This window comes from Culex quinquefasciatus, chromosome 3 (genome assembly GCF_015732765.1).
Source record: "Culex quinquefasciatus strain JHB chromosome 3, VPISU_Cqui_1.0_pri_paternal, whole genome shotgun sequence".
In the NCBI taxonomy this organism is placed as follows: Eukaryota; Metazoa; Arthropoda; class Insecta; order Diptera; family Culicidae; genus Culex; species Culex quinquefasciatus.
The window spans coordinates 82,331,935-82,354,570 of NC_051863.1; the positions used below are offsets into that span (position 1 = coordinate 82,331,935).

At 40.1% G+C, this 22,636-nt stretch overlaps 1 protein-coding gene and 1 long non-coding RNA gene across 2 annotated transcripts in view; one reads left to right on the forward strand and one right to left on the reverse strand.

The window, feature by feature from the left end:
* Nucleotides 1-16,194, reverse strand: part of LOC6038954 (tight junction protein ZO-1) — a 46,717-nt gene extending 30,523 nt beyond the window's left edge. The window contains 2 exon segments of the mRNA XM_038264889.1: nt 14,798-15,546; nt 15,549-16,194. Of these exon segments, the coding sequence (XP_038120817.1) occupies nt 14,798-15,546; nt 15,549-15,675 (876 nt within the window). The 5' untranslated portion in view covers nt 15,676-16,194.
* On the forward strand, nt 6,396-7,311 carry LOC119770289. Its single transcript, XR_005278752.1, has 3 exons — nt 6,396-6,502; nt 6,573-6,705; nt 7,124-7,311. It is a non-coding gene; the product is annotated as an uncharacterized LOC119770289 (long non-coding RNA).
* Nucleotides 16,195-22,636: the final 6,442 nt, after the last annotated feature.

Genomic DNA, 22,636 nt, shown 5'->3' on the forward strand with positions numbered 1-22,636 from the left:
TTATATGTTGTTGTCGTTTTTAAATCTAGATTAAATTTTCAAAAGGTCCTTTCTGCATAGGAAACCCATGACTCATAGGTTGTTTTGAAAATTCATTTATTTATGTCAGCTTTAATCTTCTTGGTAATTTATTTACAAAAGTTATAATAAAAAGCGAAACCATTCTAACTTCATCTTATTCACAATTAAACACAATTAAAAATACAACAGAGAGAATTTGAGTTTTACAAAAATGCAGGCAATTTTAAGATTTTTAATATTTTTCTAACTTTGTTTACCTGTGTCGTAGAGGCTTATATTTAACATGAGTTCATAGACAGACAAACCACCTGGATTCGACCTCTAGAAAAAAACTGAGAAAATTCTTCAAAAAATCTCATGAGCCATTAGTATGTGTCCATTCAACAATTTTGCCAAAAGTTCCAAAAATAATCAACTCTGAAGAATGCAAAAAAGGTTTAAACATCGCCCGTCAAAACGTGAAACCCATTTTTTTTATTTGAATTTTTTTCGCATTTAAAATTACTAATCTGTTACAAACAGTTTTAAAAGTTTTTGTTCATACATGTCTCGTTCATCTTAATCGCCCTTTTATTTGATAACCTCACATATACACGTAGGTGCGCATGGTTGCTAAAGATGAATACTAGGCGGGATATCACAAAAATATTATTTTTTCCAGCCGTAACGCAACGTTGTTGTAATTGTTATCGATCAGCGTAATCAATTAATTTTAACGCAGTTTATTGCCTTCCTTTGAAGGCATCACATATTTACATCACACTCACATCTGTGCACGTTTCGAAATGCTTATAATAAGCAATTGATCATTACTCAAAAATACTGTTGCTTGTGCAGGCTGTCGTCAGCACTTGCGCGTATTTGCTGAGGTTAGCTAGCGGGTTGGACGACGCAACAAACTGGTTCTCATTATTTACTCCTCAAAGGTTACATTCTCTTTGATTATATGTTACTCGCCGGGGTCGGTTTGCAAAGAACGACACCACTAGCAGAACCAGCAGTGGCCACCACTCTAGGTTTAAAAAGTTCGATTTTCTGTTGCAACTGACTGTGTTAAACCAAATGTTGTAACTTGACCTTGAACAAACCGTTTGCTGGCGCATGGTTCAGAAATAATTTTATATTTTAATACGCCTCTCGAAAGGTGCGCTGATGTATATGTTGTTATGGGAGAGCCAACCAAACCAAACCAACTAATGAGCTAAAATTCATGGACAATGGCTTATATTAAACAAATGCACGGCGGACTAATTCACCGCGCAGACGAAACGAAATCGAAGCTGGGAGGGTTGTTTAATATGTTAATCACCTGAGCATCGTTGTGAAAGTGGTTATTGGGCAATTGTGTTCCATTGGTTGGTCCTATCATATCCATTGTTAGCGGCGCTGTTGTCCTCCTGCTCCGGTATCCATTTATAGTGAGAGCTTATCACAGACAGTTTGGATGATCTGACGATAGATGGCCCGGGTTCGACTCAGACCATTTGTGCGTGCGTTGAAATCACGAGAATCGCCGAGCTTATCTGCTTGACGGCTGCTTCCGACTTGATTTTTCTCGCTCTCTTGGCTCCGTTCCACTGCTCTCGGCCACCGAGGCTGACTAACTGATGCAAGGATGTGATACAGACCGTGGCACACGATAAACTGCTGACGATGTTATGCTGGTTTCATATTTCCGTTTGTGGATGTGTGTATGTTTTGTGTGTGTGTCTCAGCGCGAACCAACGTTGCTCTTTCTCTCACACTGGCAGCAACGGCACCGACAGCTATGCGGGGACGGATTTAAATTCCAACATATCTCTTCGTTAGCAGAACGATGACCATAGCAGAAGCGTTTCCAAAACCTTGAATTGGTAATTTATTCTTCAGCACAACATTTTTTTTTTCCTTCTCTCTTCTTCACATCCAACCCAAACACATGAGAACGATCACAAATACACTTCCACAGGCCTTAATAATGGTACTTGTATCTGTGCGCGAAAAGCCAAGAAGCGATAAAATTTCTCTACGTTCTGCGAAATTGAATACGGAATTTTAAATTATCGCTCTTGAACGTGCACACCTCACTTAAGCACTCACTACTGCACCCAGAATAACACACTTTTTTTCTGTGTGCCAATACTCCCTCCCCTAAAAACAAGAAGGGTTTGGCAGTACAACTGACTCCGACGACGACAACGTTGGAATGTTGACGCTGTTGAGTACTCGGTGGAAAACTGGTTACGCTGCACATAAAGGTAAAATTCCACACCTACGACTCATGCCGTAACTCGCCTTAGCTCACTCACAAAAAGGCACATTTCAGTATTCCTAGTATACTCTCAGCAGATATTCCATAGCTGCGTACGCGTAATCTTTAATCCTGTGATCGTGTCACGTTGTCACTTGTGGATTAGTCAAATCACCAGAGCTTTTCCCCAAATATTAAATCAGCACCAACAGCAGCAAGTTCAAACGCGGCGCACGACTCAACGGCACGAAAGAAAATGGACGCCCAGAAACAAGTTGTGGCTCGGCTCGGATCGGTTCCGAAAGCAAATGAAAGCAATAAGCGACTCCGGAGACGACGACACACAGAGTAGTGGATGACGATGACGTTGCGGCCAGCCAACCAGACCTAAGCGGCAAAGCAGGAGCCTCGGCTCGGGATGAAGAGAGTGGCGCAGGTTTCCAACAGAAAAAAAGAGCGAGAGAAAAATCCCAATTCAACAAAGCGATCCATCCAGAAGAAGCGAGAAGGGCAGCAATTTAAAAATCATTTCTTATTTGCCTGATCATTGAGTATACACACCTTCGGTCTCGGATTCGCTCTCTCTGCGCGACAACCACGATGACGGTAGATCGAGAAGCACATGCCATGGGGATATTCAAAGTATTGGCCAAACGAACGAACAGGTAAAAATTCACCCGTAACCTGTTGTTGGGTGCTAGAGCTTAACGATGGTATTCATCCGAACAAGCACCTGACGGTTGCACCTAAGCGAACTTGATCGAACTGAGGATCGATGCAAAGAATTCGACAGTCACTGTCCTTAACGACATTGGAACGGCTGATATTTGGTTTTATGAACTTTTCTCACATGTCATTTTTTAACAGAGAACCATGAGTTTGTAAGACTATTTAAACCAAGCGATGTGTGTTATCATCTTGAAACTTACTGAACAAATAAATTTATTTTATATGTGAAGTCCTTAACGGAACAAGACATTTATTACACTTCTATTTCTGCATGATATGTTGTGTTTGCTGCCAAAGGTCACTGAACTGTTTAGAATTGATTTTAAACAACATTTACCTGAGTAGAAAACATCATTTAAACGATCACGCATCTTCATCTATCATTTAATCGTCCTGCTATCTTGTCGCACGTTAATTTTTGACTCAATTGAATAAGGACGTTTTTTGCAGCTGCTTCCAGTGTTTACCCATTTAACTTTTCCAGATCCCAAAATCTCGAGTTCAATCCTGAGATACACAGTGAAAAACGTATAAATTTGAAAGGAGTGATTTTGGAAGTTTTATTGTAATTTTACCTCAGTTTAGACTGAAAAAGTGGCATTACACTAGGAAAGTGGTGAAATTACACATTTTCAGAGGTAAAATGTAAAATTTAAATGTGTAAAAATGTTTAATGTTTATTCGTCAAGCTTATGTAGACTACTTACAATTTTCTTACATACTAGATAATGTGTAATACATTTTTCCTGACATAAACGTTGTACTTCTTCCCAGTTATGATATTAGCATGATTTTTTTACTGTGTATAAATAAACTCTTAAATCTGTGCAATATTGACACTGATCCTATTTCAGTGTGATATTTTCCAAAACAATACAAGATTCGTTTCACCTCAGCCCAAATATTTTAACTGTTAAGATTGCTTCCAGGTTTTAAACTAAATTCTGAAGAAAAAAACTACTTCTACATTATACAACACAGAGTAAATCCAACAAAATCCCACCCCATATTTGTTTTAAAAGGTCATTTAAACTGTTGTCTTTCATATGTTTATTGTAAATCTGTCCCAGTTCCTGAGGGGAACACCCTTTAAGAGTATCGGGGCCGGCATTTACAAAGCGGATTCAGTGACAGTTTATTAAACAACTTTATGTTAACATGTTAAGGTTAATGTTAACATTCCATAGGTCGCCTTCCTAAGGTGCCGTTGATAAGGTCCAGCTTGTGACGATGCACTACCTTCCCTTTACTAGGCAATCGCATCCAGAAGAGAAACGATCACCAGATATGTTGGTCCGAGTCCGAGGATTTGAACCCCGATCTACCGCTTACGAGGCGAAAGCGTTACCACTAGGCTACGTGACTCGGTCGTTTATCAGTGGGAGTGACTATGTGTCAAAAAACGATACACCTCTAGTCATTTCTACGGAAACAATTCAAATTACATCGAACAAAATTTAACGTAGGATTGTTTTTAGATAGCTTACCAACATTTTCCAAAAAAATGATGGAATTTGATGAACTCTACCATAAATGCCAATCGTTTGAAATTTTACCAAATTTCACCCATTAGACGGGGTGACATTGGGTCAAATGAAACTAAAATGATGCTCAAATACAAAGATAGGGTCAAAACAAGTTATCCAACAGTGTTACTTGTTCGAGGGAATTTTATCGACTGCTACAATGTAAGAAAAGGAGATTTTTTTTTAAATTTTTGTACTTTTAGAGCAACACAAAAAAATAATTAAAAGATTGATTTTCCGAGAGATAATTTTTGAACAAAAACGTACCTTAAATTTAGACAGCTGTCAAAATTACAGGATTTGTTCTTGGAAAGTGATTTTTTTTGGCGAAGTTTTCTTAACGCTTGAATACCCAACTTATGTCTAGCTTGAAACTAATGACTTTTGTCAGTTATCAAGGACGGCTAGCTCAGTCCTTTCCAGGACAAAAGACCATCAACTCAAAGGTAATCGTAGACCAAAGCTACTGACTACTCATCACTCAGGGTCGGCACGAACTACTAGGCGGATTCAGGTAAATACGGATAGGGTAGTAAAAATCACAGAACCACACTTTTCAACTTAAAAGGTATAATTTTATTGAACTGTGTATTTGTGTGTGAGTGTGGGCGTGTAAAACAAACTCTGGGACAACGTACCGTACTGCTGCAGCTGGTCCTCGGGCTGAACGCCTTCGGCGTTACCTCTACGATGGCCGGTCACAGGAGCGCCCTCGACTGTGCCGCCGGAACTCCCAGGGGGGGGGGGGTTCGTTGCAGCCACGTAACGGTTGTAGGCTGTTGTTGTTTCCGGAACGCTTGAGCTGCTGGGCTGGGAACCACGGTCGGATGTCGAGCGAGCGTTGCTGGACTTCCGCGCGGGCAGGCGTCTTCCCTCAGTGACGAATCGGCAAGCCCCGGAGTCCACCGATTGGGCTCGCCGAGAGGGGAACCTCCTTGGCGATTATGGCGCGTTCCGCGCCAGAGGTTTTGCGGTCTTTGACGATGAAATGTAGGCAACGGCACCGCCGCGCTTACATGCCTAGATTGACCAGATCCCGTGCACCGATGAGGTCCAGCGGACCGTTGACTTCCGCCGAGGCACTTCCACTTCCGGAATGCAGGACGTGACCAGTACAAATTGGCGGTACTGGCACTAGCGGACACTCAACCGACTACACGGACGCCTGTCAAGCAAAAGAGGCCGATCTTCGGGATCGGCGAGCCAGGTAGACTTCTCCCTCCTATTTTCCCTGGAGGGAAAACCACCATTTTCCATCCCACCCATTGTGTGCCGTCTCGACGCGACGCCGCCAAGAACGGTCTTATTCGCAGCGGTACGAAAATCCCTTCGCTGCTTTGTAGGGTGTGATGTTGTATGTTGGGGAATTAAATCAAAAAGTGAAGGTTCGTTCAAGAACTGTGACCAACGGTTACACTATCCACCACCCCGGTGAAAAAAATGTGAAAGCACGACGAGGTTTCGCATTTTTTTACATTAATGCTTTCCATAACCGCCGTCGGCTTCTACTAGATTCGTGGGTGTGGACAAATAAACCTACAATTCTCAGGTACACTATCATTAAGACGCGCGAGATCATGAACCTCCACAAAACATCCCAAAAATACATAATAAACAATCAAAACATGCAATATTTACAAACAAATTAAAATAATAAATTAACGAAAAACATTTAAAATAAATCAAAATAAAAGTTTAAAATCATCCCGAAATATTGGGTAGACAACTCTATTTTGTTGCTGGCCAGCATAATAAACACGTGCAAAAGTCTGTACAAATTAGATCACATTCGATCGTGAGGGGTGAATCAACAAAAAGTTGACCCCTGCAGCAAACTGTCTCTGCAGATGACAGATGCCAAAACGTCACTACTGTCACATCGCCGAACTGTCACCACATGTTTACATCTGCGTGATTCATCAGTTCGATCGACTATTTTTCAATCGCGCGAGTGGTGTTCTCGGCGTTTTTAATCGTTTACGGACAATATATTGAGGTAAGTACCATGGTATTAGTAAACAATACAACGAAGAACATCTTCGTATAATTTTCCATTCATTTTTCAGCGCATTTAAGCCTGTGAATGGTGGGACGTTTTGCTGCCAGTGCGCACTCTTCCCGAGGAAGAGTGGACTGCAGAAACTCCCAAAAATCCCGGGATTTGCCGTGAAGCCATCTTGACGGCGCAAGAGGCAACAGGTAAGCTAGTGTACACATTAAAATCGATTTAAAAGAACGATCGTCAATGAACGTCCCTAAGTGGTGATTTAGGTATCGTAACCACTTTAATTTTTGACCATTCTTGGTCTGGCCCTGCGGCCGTTGGTCAGTCCCCTCACTGTCACTCTACGGACGGTGCTCGGACGGAGGGCACTTCGGATAACCCCTTCGTCGTCCACCGAGCCGCCAGCGCAGCTATGGACTGCCAACTAAGGTGTGCTTTGTGAGCAATAGCGACACCTACTAATTATGCTCCTTTTACGACTGGGAACTTAATCCATCAGTCTTTCGAGCAATGGTTGACAAATTCACAACATAAAAATAAATAAATTTTCACAACACAATACATTCATAGTACGGTTTAAATTTATAAATTTCTTTTTCTTTTTATTTACAGGTGACCATCATCAACACATTCCCGGAACGGTTCACTGGGTCTTCGGGACGAACCAACAGAAAGTTCCGAGGATAGAATTAATCCCTCGCCAACTTCTGCGGTCAATCGGCCCTTGGTCAGCTATACCGGTTCCGGAAAAGGAAGAAATATGGACCTGTAAATTACATTCAATAAAGTTGTTCAATTGATTCGTCCACTAACTCCATCAGAGAGAATTCCGGATTAATCTTAAGCAAGTCCGAAACCTTCTTCTTCATCATTAGGAGCTGTTGGTTTCTTTTTCTCAAGAGTTCCGTCCAACATTCCTTGGAATATTCTTCGTACTTTCTTGATTTCCGATTCCATTTCCTTGTTTCGTTTCGCAGGTTCAAATTCCGTAAGTTCCGTGGGTTCTGATTTATGCTTTTTATGTCGCGCCTTATGCTTCACTACGGAAGCTTCGGCGGACTTCGGTCGATTCCCCGGCGAACTTCCGTAGGCCGAGTCAGACGACCTCACCGTCTCTTTCTGTTTCCGAATCGTGGTGCCGCCGATCCTCCTGGAGGACGGGCCGACACAGAAGGTCACCGTCTTCGGATGGGTCTTCCTCTCTCGGGTCTTGTTCCCGGAGACCGAACCTCCGTTCGGCTGTTCATTTTCCACGGCCACAGCACTCGGAACCACCAACCTCTCGGTGTGTTGCCGTTCTGTGACCGGGTCTTTGGCTGACTTAGCCTGGGTGTGCCGAGAGGACACCACTTCAAGCACCGCGCTCAACTCCCGGAGAAACGTTTGCATGGCCCGGCTAATCTTCACGATATCTGCCGGTACCAATTCTCCGTTCCCCCGAAGCTGCTCGCAGAACTCCAAACTAAATGTCAGGTCATTAATCACCGAATTGATCGGGTAGTTCTGATGGCCGGGAGCAACGGGACAAGGCATCGCGGACAGTCCTTCGACGTCCGAGCAATCCGCGTCGTACTCCACTTCTTGCCATTCCACTTTGTTCGTCAAATTCGTCATGATCGTGTATTGTTTTTTTCTCGTCATTGTGTGTGATTTTGTTCGACCAGCGCGCAGCGTAATAGTCATCAATTTTTAATTATCTCTCATCGTCAATCCGGGGATGGGTAATTGTGCATTGTGTTGTCTTGTTATTGTGTTCAGGTGTATGTGAGGGTTCACGATCTTAATGTTTTATGTTTCATGTTCATTTCAATCGGCTCGCGACAAACACAAATTGCCCAAAACCACGAATTTTCGTTGCTTTCAACGGTTATGGAAAGTATTGCGTAGGAGCAATAACTCTCAATCGTTTTAAGCCCTTTGGGGGCACTAACACAAATTTTCCACAGGGGAGGGATAGTGTGCAGATGGAGAAAGCCGTACTGAAAGTACGGATCCCTGCCACCTCCCGAAGGAAAAATCCTTAGATTTTCAACCCGCCGGTAAACCTGAATCGCTTTTCGCTGAACTTTCCGCTAGGAAGCCAATTGAAACTAATGACTTTTGTCAGTTATCAAGGACGGCTAGCTCAGTCCTTTCCAGGACAAAAGACCATCAACTCAAAGGTAATCGTAGACCAAAGCTACTGACTACTCATCACTCAGGGTCGGCACGAACTACTAGGCGGATTCAGGTAAATACGGATAGGGTAGTAAAAATCACAGAACCACACTTTTCAACTTAAAAGGTATAATTTTATTGAACTGTGTATTTGTGTGTGAGTGTGGGCGTGTAAAACAAACTCTGGGACAACGTACCGTACTGCTGCAGCTGGTCCTCGGGCTGAACGCCTTCGGCGTTACCTCTACGATGGCCGGTCACAGGAGCGCCCTCGACTGTGCCGCCGGAACTCCCAGGGGGGGGGGGGGGGGGGGTTCGTTGCAGCCACGTAACGGTTGTAGGCTGTTGTTGTTTCCGGAACGCTTGAGCTGCTGGGCTGGGAACCACGGTCGGATGTCGAGCGAGCGTTGCTGGACTTCCGCGCGGGCAGGCGTCTTCCCTCAGTGACGAATCGGCAAGCCCCGGAGTCCACCGATTGGGCTCGCCGAGAGGGGAACCTCCTTGGCGATTATGGCGCGTTCCGCGCCAGAGGTTTTGCGGTCTTTGACGATGAAATGTAGGCAACGGCACCGCCGCGCTTACATGCCTAGATTGACCAGATCCCGTGCACCGATGAGGTCCAGCGGACCGTTGACTTCCGCCGAGGCACTTCCACTTCCGGAATGCAGGACGTGACCAGTACAAATTGGCGGTACTGGCACTAGCGGACACTCAACCGACTACACGGACGCCTGTCAAGCAAAAGAGGCCGATCTTCGGGATCGGCGAGCCAGGTAGACTTCTCCTCCTATTTTCCCTGGAGGAAAACCACCATTTTCCATCCCACCCATTGTGTGCCGTCTCGACGCGACGCCGCCAAGAACGGTCTTATTCGCAGCGGTACGAAAATCCCTTCGCTGCTTTGTAGGGTGTGATGTTGTATGTTGGGGAATTAAATCAAAAAGTGAAGGTTCGTTCAAGAACTGTGACCAACGGTTACAAGCTTACACGGACTCCCAGCCTCCCAAACAAGTTGGAACGTTCCAATTTTTTGAGTGGTTGGGAGTTGGAATTTTAAGCTGTCGCCCACACAACCCTCTAAACAGAATTCAGTTTCATTGAAAAGAACCTGAGAAATTGCAAAATCCGTACATAAAATTTGCCAATTTTCAATACGTTGGTGAAATACTCTGTTTCTTACGAAGATCCAGGTCAGATGCAAAATATGGTTTTCCCTAAATTCTCAGAATGTTATAATCTATATGTCAGACTTCGAAATACAATTCAGCGATTTCTATTAGACCATGGTTCAATGGATTAAACTAAAACTCAGAATTAAGAGATCTGAATTTTTATCAAATTTTTTAAAACATGCAAACAATGTTTAAAAGCGCCGTGAAAATATGAAACACACAATTTATAAAAATGCAAAATGCAAAAGTATAAATAATGTTGTTACTACGAATAGAAAATGTTATGCTTCTTAACCTCTTGTCTACAAAAATAAAGATAGAGGAGTTTGGAGTGACATGTGAGGGGGTAAACATTTTCATTTTCTTTCAAAAGATAAGTGGTATCAGCAATGTTAGCGACTAGGCCAGTTCTAGTCATGACCCAAAAAGTTTATAGGAAGCTAGCAGGCAATCTACTCAAATTTTAATATATTTTAGAGCTGAGAAATAAAGTTTGCCATTGATTGTATAAAGTGGCTAATTTAAGTTTAAAGAAGTTTTTTGTTTTAAATTATACTTGATGTTGTCAACATTTTGTACAGTAGGGTCCTAGGGCCCTATTTTAATTTTAGCATAGTGTCATTTCCTAGTTATTTGCAATATTTGGAGTAAGTTAGACATTTTTCTCAGGAGTTTCAATATTACCCCCAAGAAAAAGATATGGATTAATTTGGACACATTTGGTTACAAGAATGTCTCTATTACCACAAACTCCGACATGATAGTTTTTCGTTTTTGGCGACACGTTTCAACGTTGTTTTTATCTTGCCAAAATCAAATTTCAAATCAGAACGTTTCTAACAAGTTTGAAAATCCCCATGCCATTTTTGTTCAAAATAGTACCAAGTCTCGTCACTACATGCCTAAGACATATTTCCAATTCGTTTATAGTGTGTACAAAAGCGTTACTCACAAACGAAAGAAGCATAGCTTATAATAACACTAGCATAAACCTGACTCAAATTCTCTCTCTCTCTCTCTCTCTCTCTCTCTCTCTCTCTCTCTCTCTCTCTCTCTCTGTCTTGGGTGCTGGGCAAAGCAAACCCGAAAGCTGAACAAGAAGGTGGCCGGAGAGCCTTCTTGGCAGACAACTTTGAGTTGGTCAGAAAGCAAGAGCAAAATGAAGAAAATGGGCGACAAAAACTCAATCCACTGGAAAAGAACGAACCGGGCTGAATTTTACAGTGGTACGAGACATGCCTTAAATTTTGCGAGATGTATTCATCACTTACCTAAAGTGGCGGTTCAACCTGTAGATATTATATTTGCAAATTCTTGAAGCTGGAGTGTCTTTATTGATTGAAAAAATAATACCAATAATAACCAATTTCGTTACACTTTTGCAAGGCCTCCACAACAAACACATTAAAAGTCAGCAATCGTAAATAAAAATATAAGATTTTATTTAAGAAGGATTTCCATACTCTTCAGCTTTTATAAATCTTTGAATAAGTCTTTGTCGTTGATGATTTAGACAAAAAAACAACAATAATCAATTAAACTACACAAGATGACGATTTCAAAACTAAAACAACAAATACATTAACACGAACCAACCCAAGAGATTTATGGCTAAGCGGAAATGCACACATTTTTGACATTCTTATGTTTTGAATTCTCTTTTTATCTCATTCGTATCTAATGAGTCATCAAGTAAAAATCTTCTTTATCTCGTCATGCCATTTCTTGGCAACTCACAGTTATGAATTTTAGTTAATCGAAATATTTTTTTTGTGCACAAAAATTCAAACACCTTCGAAATGGTACAATAACTATGGAATTGTTGTTCAAGAATGACGTTGTTAAAGACCTTCTCAGCAGTTCTCAAATAGTTAGACCCGTATTTTTGTATTGTTTGTCCATTAGGGTGATCAAGGCCGTGTTAGGATGGTCCAAAAATTGCCATTCTTGTCGATTTTTGCTAAAACCACATTTTTCAACAAAAAAAATCATAGCTTTTCGATTGAGCAGTTCTCTCAGGTTTCGGTCATTCGATTTTTATTTGTATTTTTTAATCCGACTGAAACTTTTTTGGTGCCTTCGGTATGCCCAAAGAAGCCATTTGCATCATTAGTTTGTTCATATAATATTCCATACAAATTTGGCAGCTGTCCATACAAAAATGATGCATGAAAATTAAAAAATCTGTATCTTTTGAAGGATTTTTTTGATCGATTTGGTGTCTTCGGCAAAGTTGTAGGTATGGATAAGAACTACACTGTATTTTTTTTTGCAAATCAAGTTTTAGTAACAAAAAATTAAATAAAAAATCACCATTTTTTGTTTATCCAGTATCATTTTTTTTTTCAATGTATTCGAATCCCCCTCCGTGTACGCACGAGAGCAAGCAGCTGTCAAGTGCTCAGTGCTCCATCGTTTTTTAAATTTTTTTTCACCGTAATTTATTGTGATTATCCGCGAGTTTGCTTCTTCAGCATGCCAAAGGCCGGCCGTGGCCGTGGCAGTTCGAGTGCGGCCTCGAAAAACCTGCAAAGTTCGTCTACCGGCCGTGTGCAAAAAGGTAAACAAATCAATGCCGTGTGCGCAGAAGGCATCGACAAAAAGTATCTACATTCCGGATATGTTTCGAGATCACCAGTGCGAACCCGTTCAGGTACTTCCAGTGCCACGACCAGTGGCACATCAACATCCGCCAACATCCCCATCAGGAACGAGTACCAGATGCTGAGCGACGACGAAGCAAACAACAACAACAACACCGACGGTAGCAGCACTACCGACGACGACGACGACAATGGTCGTGCACGGAAAAAAGTGCTGACGTCAAAAAAGAACAACTCTCCAGCGGAACGTAGACCACCTCCAATTTTTGTTTTGGACACGTTACGGACGATGTTGACGAGTTGCTGGAAGGCCTCGGATATTGTCTGAAAATCGGTAATTCGGCAATGCAAGTGATCACACTGATTAAAAAGAATTTCGACCTGGTGTTTGAAGAATTGAAGCGTAGCAACTTTAACTTCTACACATTCAACCCCGAGAAGCCCCTGTTAAGGTCGTCTTACAGGGTTACCAAGACCGTCCAGTTTCCGACCTGAAGAAGCACCTTTTGGACGCCGGAATAAAACCGCGGGAGATAAAAGTGATCTCGCGAAAGACAACGTTAACAGGTATTCACACACTGTACCTGTAGTACTTCGACCGCGACACCGTCAAGATCCAAGACCTGCGGCGGACTAAGACGTTGGACGGTTTTTGGGTAAACTGGCGGTTTTACACAAAGAACCCGACGGACGTAGCGCAATGGCCACGCTCGCGGAACTGCAACCTCCGGCCCCACTGCGTGAAGTGCGGTGAGTCACCCCTCTCGGAGGCGTGCGCACTGCCACGAAAGGCGGACTTGGGGGACAAGGCAGAACAAACCAAGCCGCGAACTGTGACGGCTACCATACCGGCAATTACCGCGGATGCGTTGCGCGCAAGGCCTACCTCGAGGAGCAGGAAAAGAGGAAGAAAGCAGCAGCGTCCCCCCCTCTTCAGCGAAGTACGAGCGCAGCCGTTCCTGCAGCTGGAAAGTTTACGGTTCCAGCGGAAAACTCAGCGTTCCCTCCTGGTTGGGGACGTTCGTTAGCCAGCGTGGTCGCTGCCAGTAGCGGCAGTACGGCCCAGTAAAAAGTCACCGGGGAAGAACTCTCCACCCTGCCGGAGTTCTTTGCTCTCCGGGAGAGATGATGACGCGGTTTTGGAGCTGCCGGAACAAGGCGGAACAATTCTGGCCCTTGGGGAACTGATGATCAAACACATCTACAAAGGATAAATAACCTGTGATCTAGATATAAGCTTTCTCTTCCTCTATCCCTTTCCTTTGCAATTTCTGTAAGTTTTTTTTTAAGTTTTTCTTACTCTAAGGCACTTGAGTTGAAGAAATATTTTTTCCAAAATGGATTATGATGCAACACACAGCTGAAAGGAACTCCAAAACTCTGTTATGCACTTCGAAATAGCTCATTGTATCTTGATTATTCACCAATAAAACCGAATTGAATTGAATTCAATTTCAGTGTATTCCTTAACCATACCTACAACTATGCCGAAGACACCATATCGATCAAAAAATTCCTTCAAAAGATACAGATTTTTGAATTTTCATACATCAGTTTTGTATGGACAGCTGCCAAATTTGTATGAAAAATTATATGGACAAACTAATGTTGCAAAATGGCTTCTTTGGGCATACCGAAGGCACCAACAAAGTTTCAGCCGGATTAAAAAATACAAAAAATAAAATTCTTTAAAAAGGACCGATTTTGTAGAGAATTGCTCATTATAAAACCAACTCTAGCGTTCCGGAATGCATTAAAAAGGGCTGCATCATAGAAAAAGGCATCATAGAAGTTACTATAGTCTTACATTTTAAAAGTCATATGAACACTTCAAATGCCGTTTTGATGGTGTGTGGACACGACCCATGGGGTTGTCACCGGCTTTGAGCGTGATAAGAAAAAAGGTGTTTTTAATTTTATAATTTTTAGTGCACGATTGAGGTGCAATGACCCAGGTATACTTTTATTAAACGAATTAAAAGCACCGTGCGTCTCCATGAAAGTTATGAAAACATTAAATATTTGTGGAGGTGCATGGAGCTTTTTCTTAGGTTCTTAGGGAGCGTTCTTTTATTACGTAACGGGAGGGGAGGGAGGTTGAAAGTCGTGTTACGCTACGTAACAAAAGAACGGTCCCTTAGTTTATAATATATTCTTCTAATACTTATTAAGACTAACTCTTATGCTTCTAAATGGTTTTGCAAAATTTTACTTGCTAGTAACTAAACGAAGAAGAGTTTTTTTTAATCATAAAAAAATAATAGGTATTTGTTACAACTAAAATATTTAAGCAAAAAAAAGTTCCGCAAATATGTTTTCATTACGTACAGCTGGCCTTGTAAAATTGTACATACCTTAGATTTCCTCCTGCTATTCATGTATTTATCATTAATCATATCTAAAATAGCCGCTGGAGAAGGTATCTTGTATCGCCTGAAGCTATCATTTCTGCATATTCCAGTAGCTGCAGTTGGTATTAGTTGTCTCTGTTTGTGACTCAACTGAGCTTCAACTGCCATAGAAGCGTTTTTTGGAAGGTTATAGTGACTGTTGCTGTGCTTTGCGTTTTGCCTATTGGACAAGGACCAGCTCCGTTGGTCCAATTGTTGACCCTCAAGTGACATAAATGCTTGATTTGTCCTCGGAAGTGTACCCAGATAGCTATCACCATGCATTCTAAAAGTGGGCGTTAATTTACGGTCTATCGTCATGGTAGATATTGGATTTACACCCATGTTCGCTGACTGATACTCGTGAAATTTCCTTTGTTCGTTCTTCGCACGATCGGGGCAAAAGTGGTTTCGATGTTGAGGATTTTCATACAGCAGCGTGCCGCTCACTGTTTGTCTAGAGAAGTTGGTCGGTTTCATGCCGGTTGATGTAGCAAACATGTTTTCGTAAAGCCTTCCGTCGGGCGCTCTCGGAGGTGGGTGCATTTGGTTAGCGTAGTTGTACCCACGTAAGTTAGCTGGCAAGGTATTTGCATGCTGGCTAAAGTAGCCGTTAAAGTCTGGACTTGACTTAAGAAAGTGTTCCACGGGATAAAAGTTTTTCGTCGTGATTGATGATGAAACGTACGAGTTCCGTTTTCGTTTCCCTTGTTGGAAGATACACTGCTTCGCCGTTTGTGACCTTGTGAGCCTCGATGACTTCCACCACTGCTCGATTTTTTAATGCCAGCGACACCAACATTAGACTTCGGAGTTCGTCTGATCCAATCCGGAAGTTTCATTTTAGTGTGACGCCCACTTGTCTGCTTATCAACAAATCAGTTTTCTAAGCAACGAACGAGGCAGTTTTTCACGGTTCACTAATTGAATTAAATCTGTTTTCCGACTTCATTCATGTTCGTCTAAGCCTCTACACTTGACCGTTTCTAACGCAGCCAAGTAGAACAAACATTGATTTTTCCTTCACTACGGTCTTTTCACATGCCCTTTGAACTACTTTATACACCCCAAATTTGGGTAATTATTAGCACTGTAATCCGCTGCACATCCCTCAACATAATCACTTCATTTCACACCCTTCCTAACAAGCGCTATTGAAACGCAAATACGAATTCCACCCCCATTTTGCATTAAAAAAAATAATGCATATAAACGCGACCAATATCGTCCACACTTGGTTTTGCACTGGACGCTTCTGTTGCTGTTAATTACATTTATGGGCTAGCCACCAAACCATAAATAAGACCGCTTTGGGAGGTGTTGAAAGCCCGATGGTACAAAGTGAACTAATGTGAACTGATGCCCATGCCGACGCTGATAGCACAAACTTTTTTTAGAACGTTTCGTACTATATGGTCGGAGGCAGAACTGAAATATTAATAGTCCTAGAAGAGTACTCAGGCATCGTTTAACCCTAGACAGTATCAGAATGCCGATTGGGAGGCGTAAGTTGTATTTTTTTTAGAAAACTTGTATTTTTTTGAACGCTTTGCTCTAATACATTACGGTGTCGATTTGAAAAAAATAGAGACTTGTGTGTTTTAAAGATTTAATTTAATATTTACATGATAATTTTTCATAGTCATGCTTTTAAGGGTTTCTAGTGAACTTGGTGAACATGTAAAGATGTTTGTAAAACAACCGAAAAACTCGTCTCCTGATGGGTACATTATGTAACTAAGAATCAAGAAATGAATATGTAGAATTAAAGAAATAAAATACCAGATTAAACTTTCTGTTTATCCGTCTATATGAGCGATACAAAATCTGTTCATCACTGTATAATAATCACATTATCGGTTATCCTTCCAGTCGTGTCATGCGCACTGGAAGTGTTTTCATTCCATTTCTACGTCGCCGAAAGGTGAGATGTAGGCACATATATCTATATTGCGATATTCACGAAATACTGTGTCCTGTTGGAGAGAAATAACTTGTCGCCAGCCAAACTCCCCAAAACTTTTTTCAGAGTGTTGCATTCCCTTAAGGACGCGCAGATAGAACGTAGCCAACAGCATATTCCGGCACAAATAGGTACGAGAAGCACATTTCACAGTTGAATGTCCTCCCGAAATTTATACGTGTTTGTGTGCCATACAAACAACACCCTTGCAAGGGTCGTAGGAAATTGGCAAAAAAAGCTGCGGCCTATTGGATCGTAATAAATCTTATTCAAAATCCCCCTGAACTGATTCATGTAAGGCAGTACAGATAACTTATAATTCATAACTTGTGATATAAAAATTCTGTGTTTTTACTAAGTAGTGTTGCTAAGTAGTACTTACAATTCGATCATCCTCCACCACCTGATCCGCCAGCACCTCGATGGTTTCATTCATCGAATGGTAATTTCGCTGCTCTTTTTTGGATTTACTCCGGACTATGCTGGACGTTCGATTTTTCACATTAACACCTTTATCGTACGCGTAATCACCAAACGAAGGAGAACTAAACCGTTTAGGCTGGAGGTAGGAATACGGAGACACTTGGGACAACCGGCTGCCACTGCTTAGGCCGTGTAAATTGCGGTTATCATCATTTTGGTTGTTTGCACTAGGACTCGCAAAGTTACTGTTGGATACACTGTATTTACTCTCCCCGTAAGGATCGTAATTTTTTGGTTTATTGCTGCTACCATAATCACTAGAACTGTTGCTCGCCACTGCTGATTTCGCCGGCAGTTGAGGAATCGGTGGTGGGACGGAACCGGATGGAGGCGAACTGCACACCAGTGAGGAACGACGGGATGGGCTGTTGGGAACAGGTGTCGGCGTTGCCGTACCACAGTAGCTCGTCGATCGGCGGGATCTGTTGGAATCGATGGTTTCCCTGAAAAATGATGGATACAAGGATAATAATTCATCAGTTGTGTGCTATCTTGTGACAACGACCATTTAGTACTTTTCGAGAAAATCGATTTTTAAAGTTTGGTGGTAAATAATTTCAAAATTATGAATGAAAGAGACGAGCTTTTTAAAGCAATCGGTTCTTATACTATCTATTAACAAACGCTCCAAGGTTCAACTAATTTGGTTTCAGTTAAAAGATACAGTAAATAATGTAAACAAAAATCTGGAAAGCACTTGTCACAAGTGTGTTTCGAAAGTAAAATTGTACTACGTGTCACAAGTGTGCACAGAATTCCCATACAAAATGAAATAGTAAGTCTACAATAGATTAACCGACTTAATCAGTATATTTTCAAAAACAAAAGGTTGCATTGCCTTTAGAAAGTATGTGTGTACATAAATTTGTGAAAAACAAGAAAATTTTTCCACATTTTCCAAAAACATGTATGACGTGTCACAAGTGTGCATAATCATTTTGATGATAAATTGGTCTATGTCACAAGTGTGTATTGCGATATCCGGGAAACGGAAGCGAGTTGTGGTCTATGTCACAAGATAGCACACAGCTGACGAATTATTGCAAGGCAAAATTTTGGTTTTTTGAAACATAATTCTGATCTCTGTCTAATGTTTTCCCACTGCCTTTTCTCCGTGACTTTACAACGAAAAATTCCCACATTCAAGCATTGTACGACTCTCAACAAACGTTCAATGGTTCATTTATGCAAAATTTGCTAAACTTTTTATGATATTTTATAATTTTAAAACACAAAACATTTTTTTTAAATCAAAATGCATGTTTTTATCAGCAAGTATAAACAGTTCTATTGTTTTCTTTTGGTAAACTATTCAACTAATTGATATGGAATCTTGTTTAAAACTTGTATAAAACTCTGCTACGTTTTTACACTGTTGGCATATTTTCAAACAAAACCTATCTTTTACAGTGACATGTGATCAAAAACCTCTACAATCGGATTATGGACTCGGGTCCACTGTAGGAAAAGGGAATTCATATCAATTTTTTCTGCATAAAGCAATTAATTGATAAAAAAAAATAGTCAGATTTGTTCAAAAGTCTTCAGATTGCATTATTGATTCCTACTACGACTAACTACGATAACGAAATTAACTTTTATTTGCATATTTGGAAAACTTTCTCAACATATAGAAAGAAACAACGAAGAAATAAATATTTGGATAAAAATTCGAACAATCCTTCAGTTAGTATTGGAAATATAAAAAAATGAATCGATCTGATTTTTTTTATTTATTCAATAACTTTTCTTTAGAAAATTCCCGGGTCCCGAGAATTCCCGAGAAATTGCCAAATTCTCGGGAAATTAAAAACTTCGAGTATCTTTACCCTCTAGGTGGGGGCAACTGTTATGTGAGTTGGCCTAAATCACCAATTTCAGTTATTTTTAACGGTGCACATCAACCAGAGCTTTTGCACCAAGATTTATGTTGCAGATATTTAAGTATTTTCGAAACTATGGGAACTATCAATATATATTTTTATTCATCCCCTAAAGTACTGTCTTCTAAGCAATTTACAACAAAATATTCCTCTTTTTAAAATCAGATTGTTTCAGGATTTGGTCCGTAAGTTTGTTAATTTTGGAATAAGAAGACAACAACTTCTTTCGTTGCTGTGTACCCTTAAGCTTTATTATTTCTCATCAAGATGCTTTGGATAATCTTTTTGAATAAAAATGTTACTGAATTATAATACTTTCTTTACTATTTGCTACACTGGTGGTTTTTCGTTATCTCGATTGCTTAACAAACATTACTGTTTTTGCCATTCTCACTAAAGAAAGGTATAGGTTTTTTTTATTGCTGGATATCACTTCTATCTTCGCAAAATATATTTACAACATTTTTTTAAAAATATTTTGAAAACCATGAATTATAATTTCTCCAATAATTTGGAGATCTTCTTGTTCATCCAAACATTTTCGATCTTTAGTTCTACAATAACAAAAACATAATTTTTGTTTGTACATTGTTTATACAACAAATTGATAATTCTCGATTAAATTTTCAAAAGGTCCTATCTGCATAGGAAACCCATGACTCAAAGGTTGTTTTGAAAATTTACTCTAGAATTAATTATGTTAAATTTAGAATTTGGGGGAAAAAATACTTTTTCTGAAGGAACCCAACTACTCAATTTTCTTGGTTTGTAGAACTTTAGAATATGCGGACAAACTGGACCGCGATACATCGATATATACTATCGTTAATTCTTTGTCAATCCTTAAGTTAACCTAAAAATTTATTGATACGGTCGAATAAACAACAGGATCTTAAATTTTCATTCAAAGAGGTTTGATGATGTTTTGGCCTCAGCAGATGATTACGGTTCATCACACTTAATGACATGTTACCTTTTTCGAAACTGTGGACTTCTGAAGAATATTGGCGTGAGTGGAACAAAATACCCCAACTGAGGAGGACCATTATTCGGCGGATGGAAGGCCCCGATTGTGGCCGTCGGTGTCGGAACCGGTGTTTCGTCACCAAATTCTTCCTCAGTCGTCGTGCTCGCTAGTTGGTCATCATCGTCCCCGGCACCCTCTGGCACAGTGTAGCACGACATTCCACCGGTAGTTGACACCAGCATCTGTTGATGCTGTTGTTGTAACTTGTGCCACTGGTAGGCTGTTTGCCCGTTGTACTCCATCATTGTAAGGATTTAACTTTGATAAGAGTCTTTTATTACACTAAAATTTTTGTTAAGATATTTTTTGATTCATAAAAAAAAACTCGAATAACTTTTTTTAAGGCTCGAAAGCAGCGTAGATAAAACAAAGATTAATAAATCACTTTATACCATTTCGTCATTTGTGGATGTTCGTTTATCTATAAAATTTAAATCTTATCATGATCTTCAATTCCAACATTCCCAAATTCCAACAAATCAGCAAGACACCCAGGAATGCAATCTACTTAGATTCACTGTTGGCACCCGAAACGGCATGTTTTTTCTGTTCTTCCTTCACGACACTTTGCTGATGCCTTCTATCAACTCCACTTCCATGCAATCTCATTAGTAGCTTATTTTGGGAGAAACTTTTGTGTTATTTTTATGTCGGAGAAGTTTTGTTGTTTTTTCTTCACTTTAGTCGCCGGCTGCGCTCTTCAGCACATCATTTTTTTTTCATTGAAATTCTTTGCAGCCATTTTTGTATCAACGAAAATTAAATCTTAAGTTCTTTTCAATTTATATCGAAAAAAATAATTAAGAGTATCAAACCAGTAGTCATTTTGTTTTCAATGTAATTTTAACTTCTCTCAAAAACAAAGATTTTAGCTTTTAAAATAATTTTGACAGATCCACTGAGTATTATTTACACTTACAGCTTTCAAACTGAATTATCAAGCATAATTTCATACACTCAGTTATTGAAAATCGGTCACATAAATATTACACAACAAAACGGAAAATGCCCTTAATTTTCGTCTTCTTGTCCTTTCGATTTTCTCACATTCTCAGACGATACTGTGGAATAATTTCGCGACGTCATTTTTTGCGACGAGAGATCAAAACGATGTCATGCGTTTGTTCTATTTTCGAATGAGGCGAGATTGGCGAAAATTTCGTTGCAAGTTTCAACACATTTTTCTTCATGATTGAGCAGGTTTTCATTCATCAACTATTGTTCTCTTAACAAATATCACTTTAGAATCTTTGATTCAATAAAAACTGAAAGAATTTTACAATTTCACTGTTTCACGTTCAAAATGTCACTACATTTTTTTACTATGAAATAAACATATGTTAAACAACCGCGTGTACGATACGATCAAGCACGAGACACGGACTGAACTGATCATCCAAGCAAAGTGTCCCAAAATTCTCCCGAACGTGTGAACTCTCTCGCGTACAGAACAGACAGCTCGTGAAAATTGCCGAGAAAACAGACGGACGGTGTTCTAATTTCGGTGAAATTGACGGTTCGTGATCATCGTGAATGCGGCCAGCAAAGCATCGTTTTTTCACAAGCTCAAACCTTCACTACATCATGATAAATGAACTCGTTTGTTTGGTCATCTGCCTGATGACTCGATGGTTTTGTTTAGTAATTCTTAGTTGTTTTCTTTCGACAAAGAAAGTTTTATTTATAACAATATAATAACAAAGTTTTATTTATAACAATATCTATCCGGATCTTAATTTGCTGACAATTTTAAAGCAAATATAACATTATTTTGTTTGCTTGTTTTCCAAGTTTCTCACGTTTTTCCCCAAAACAAACACAATCAACTACAATAAAATTGAATTAAATTTACTCGGCGTTACCCACCATTCCCGACTAGGCTAGTGTTAATGCCATGCAAGTAGGAAGTGACCTGATTGCAATAAATATTTCCGAAACGTAAAGGGTGCATTCTGTGCTTAACTCATGATTTTGTTTAAATTGTATCAGCAACAGTTTTCATAAAAGATGACAATAATTAGGACACACTGTAGTGTACATTTTAGTTTCTATCTAAGCTGCACTCATCCATACAATTCATCAATTATTCAGACATCATTTAGCCGTTCAAAGGATTCATGTTAGACTTCCATTACGCTGTTCTGTAGAGAGCAGAAGATTCAATGGATGAATGAAATGTGAAAGAAAGAGGACAACAAAATATGGTCCAAGCTGTCAATGTTATAGAGGCCAGTAGCACAATTTAGGTAATCGAGATGAAAACTCTACATTTGCTTCCATTTCTATTTTATGCGATTTAGTGTAAATTTCTATTTTTATCCGCTAAGCGTCTCTATTTTAACAACATTCAATTAAATCACTTACCTTCCATTCTCCATTGAATAGTCATCAGTAATCAGAGCCGTTGTGTCTTCTTTCGAATCTGAAAATACAAGTGAGAGATGGAT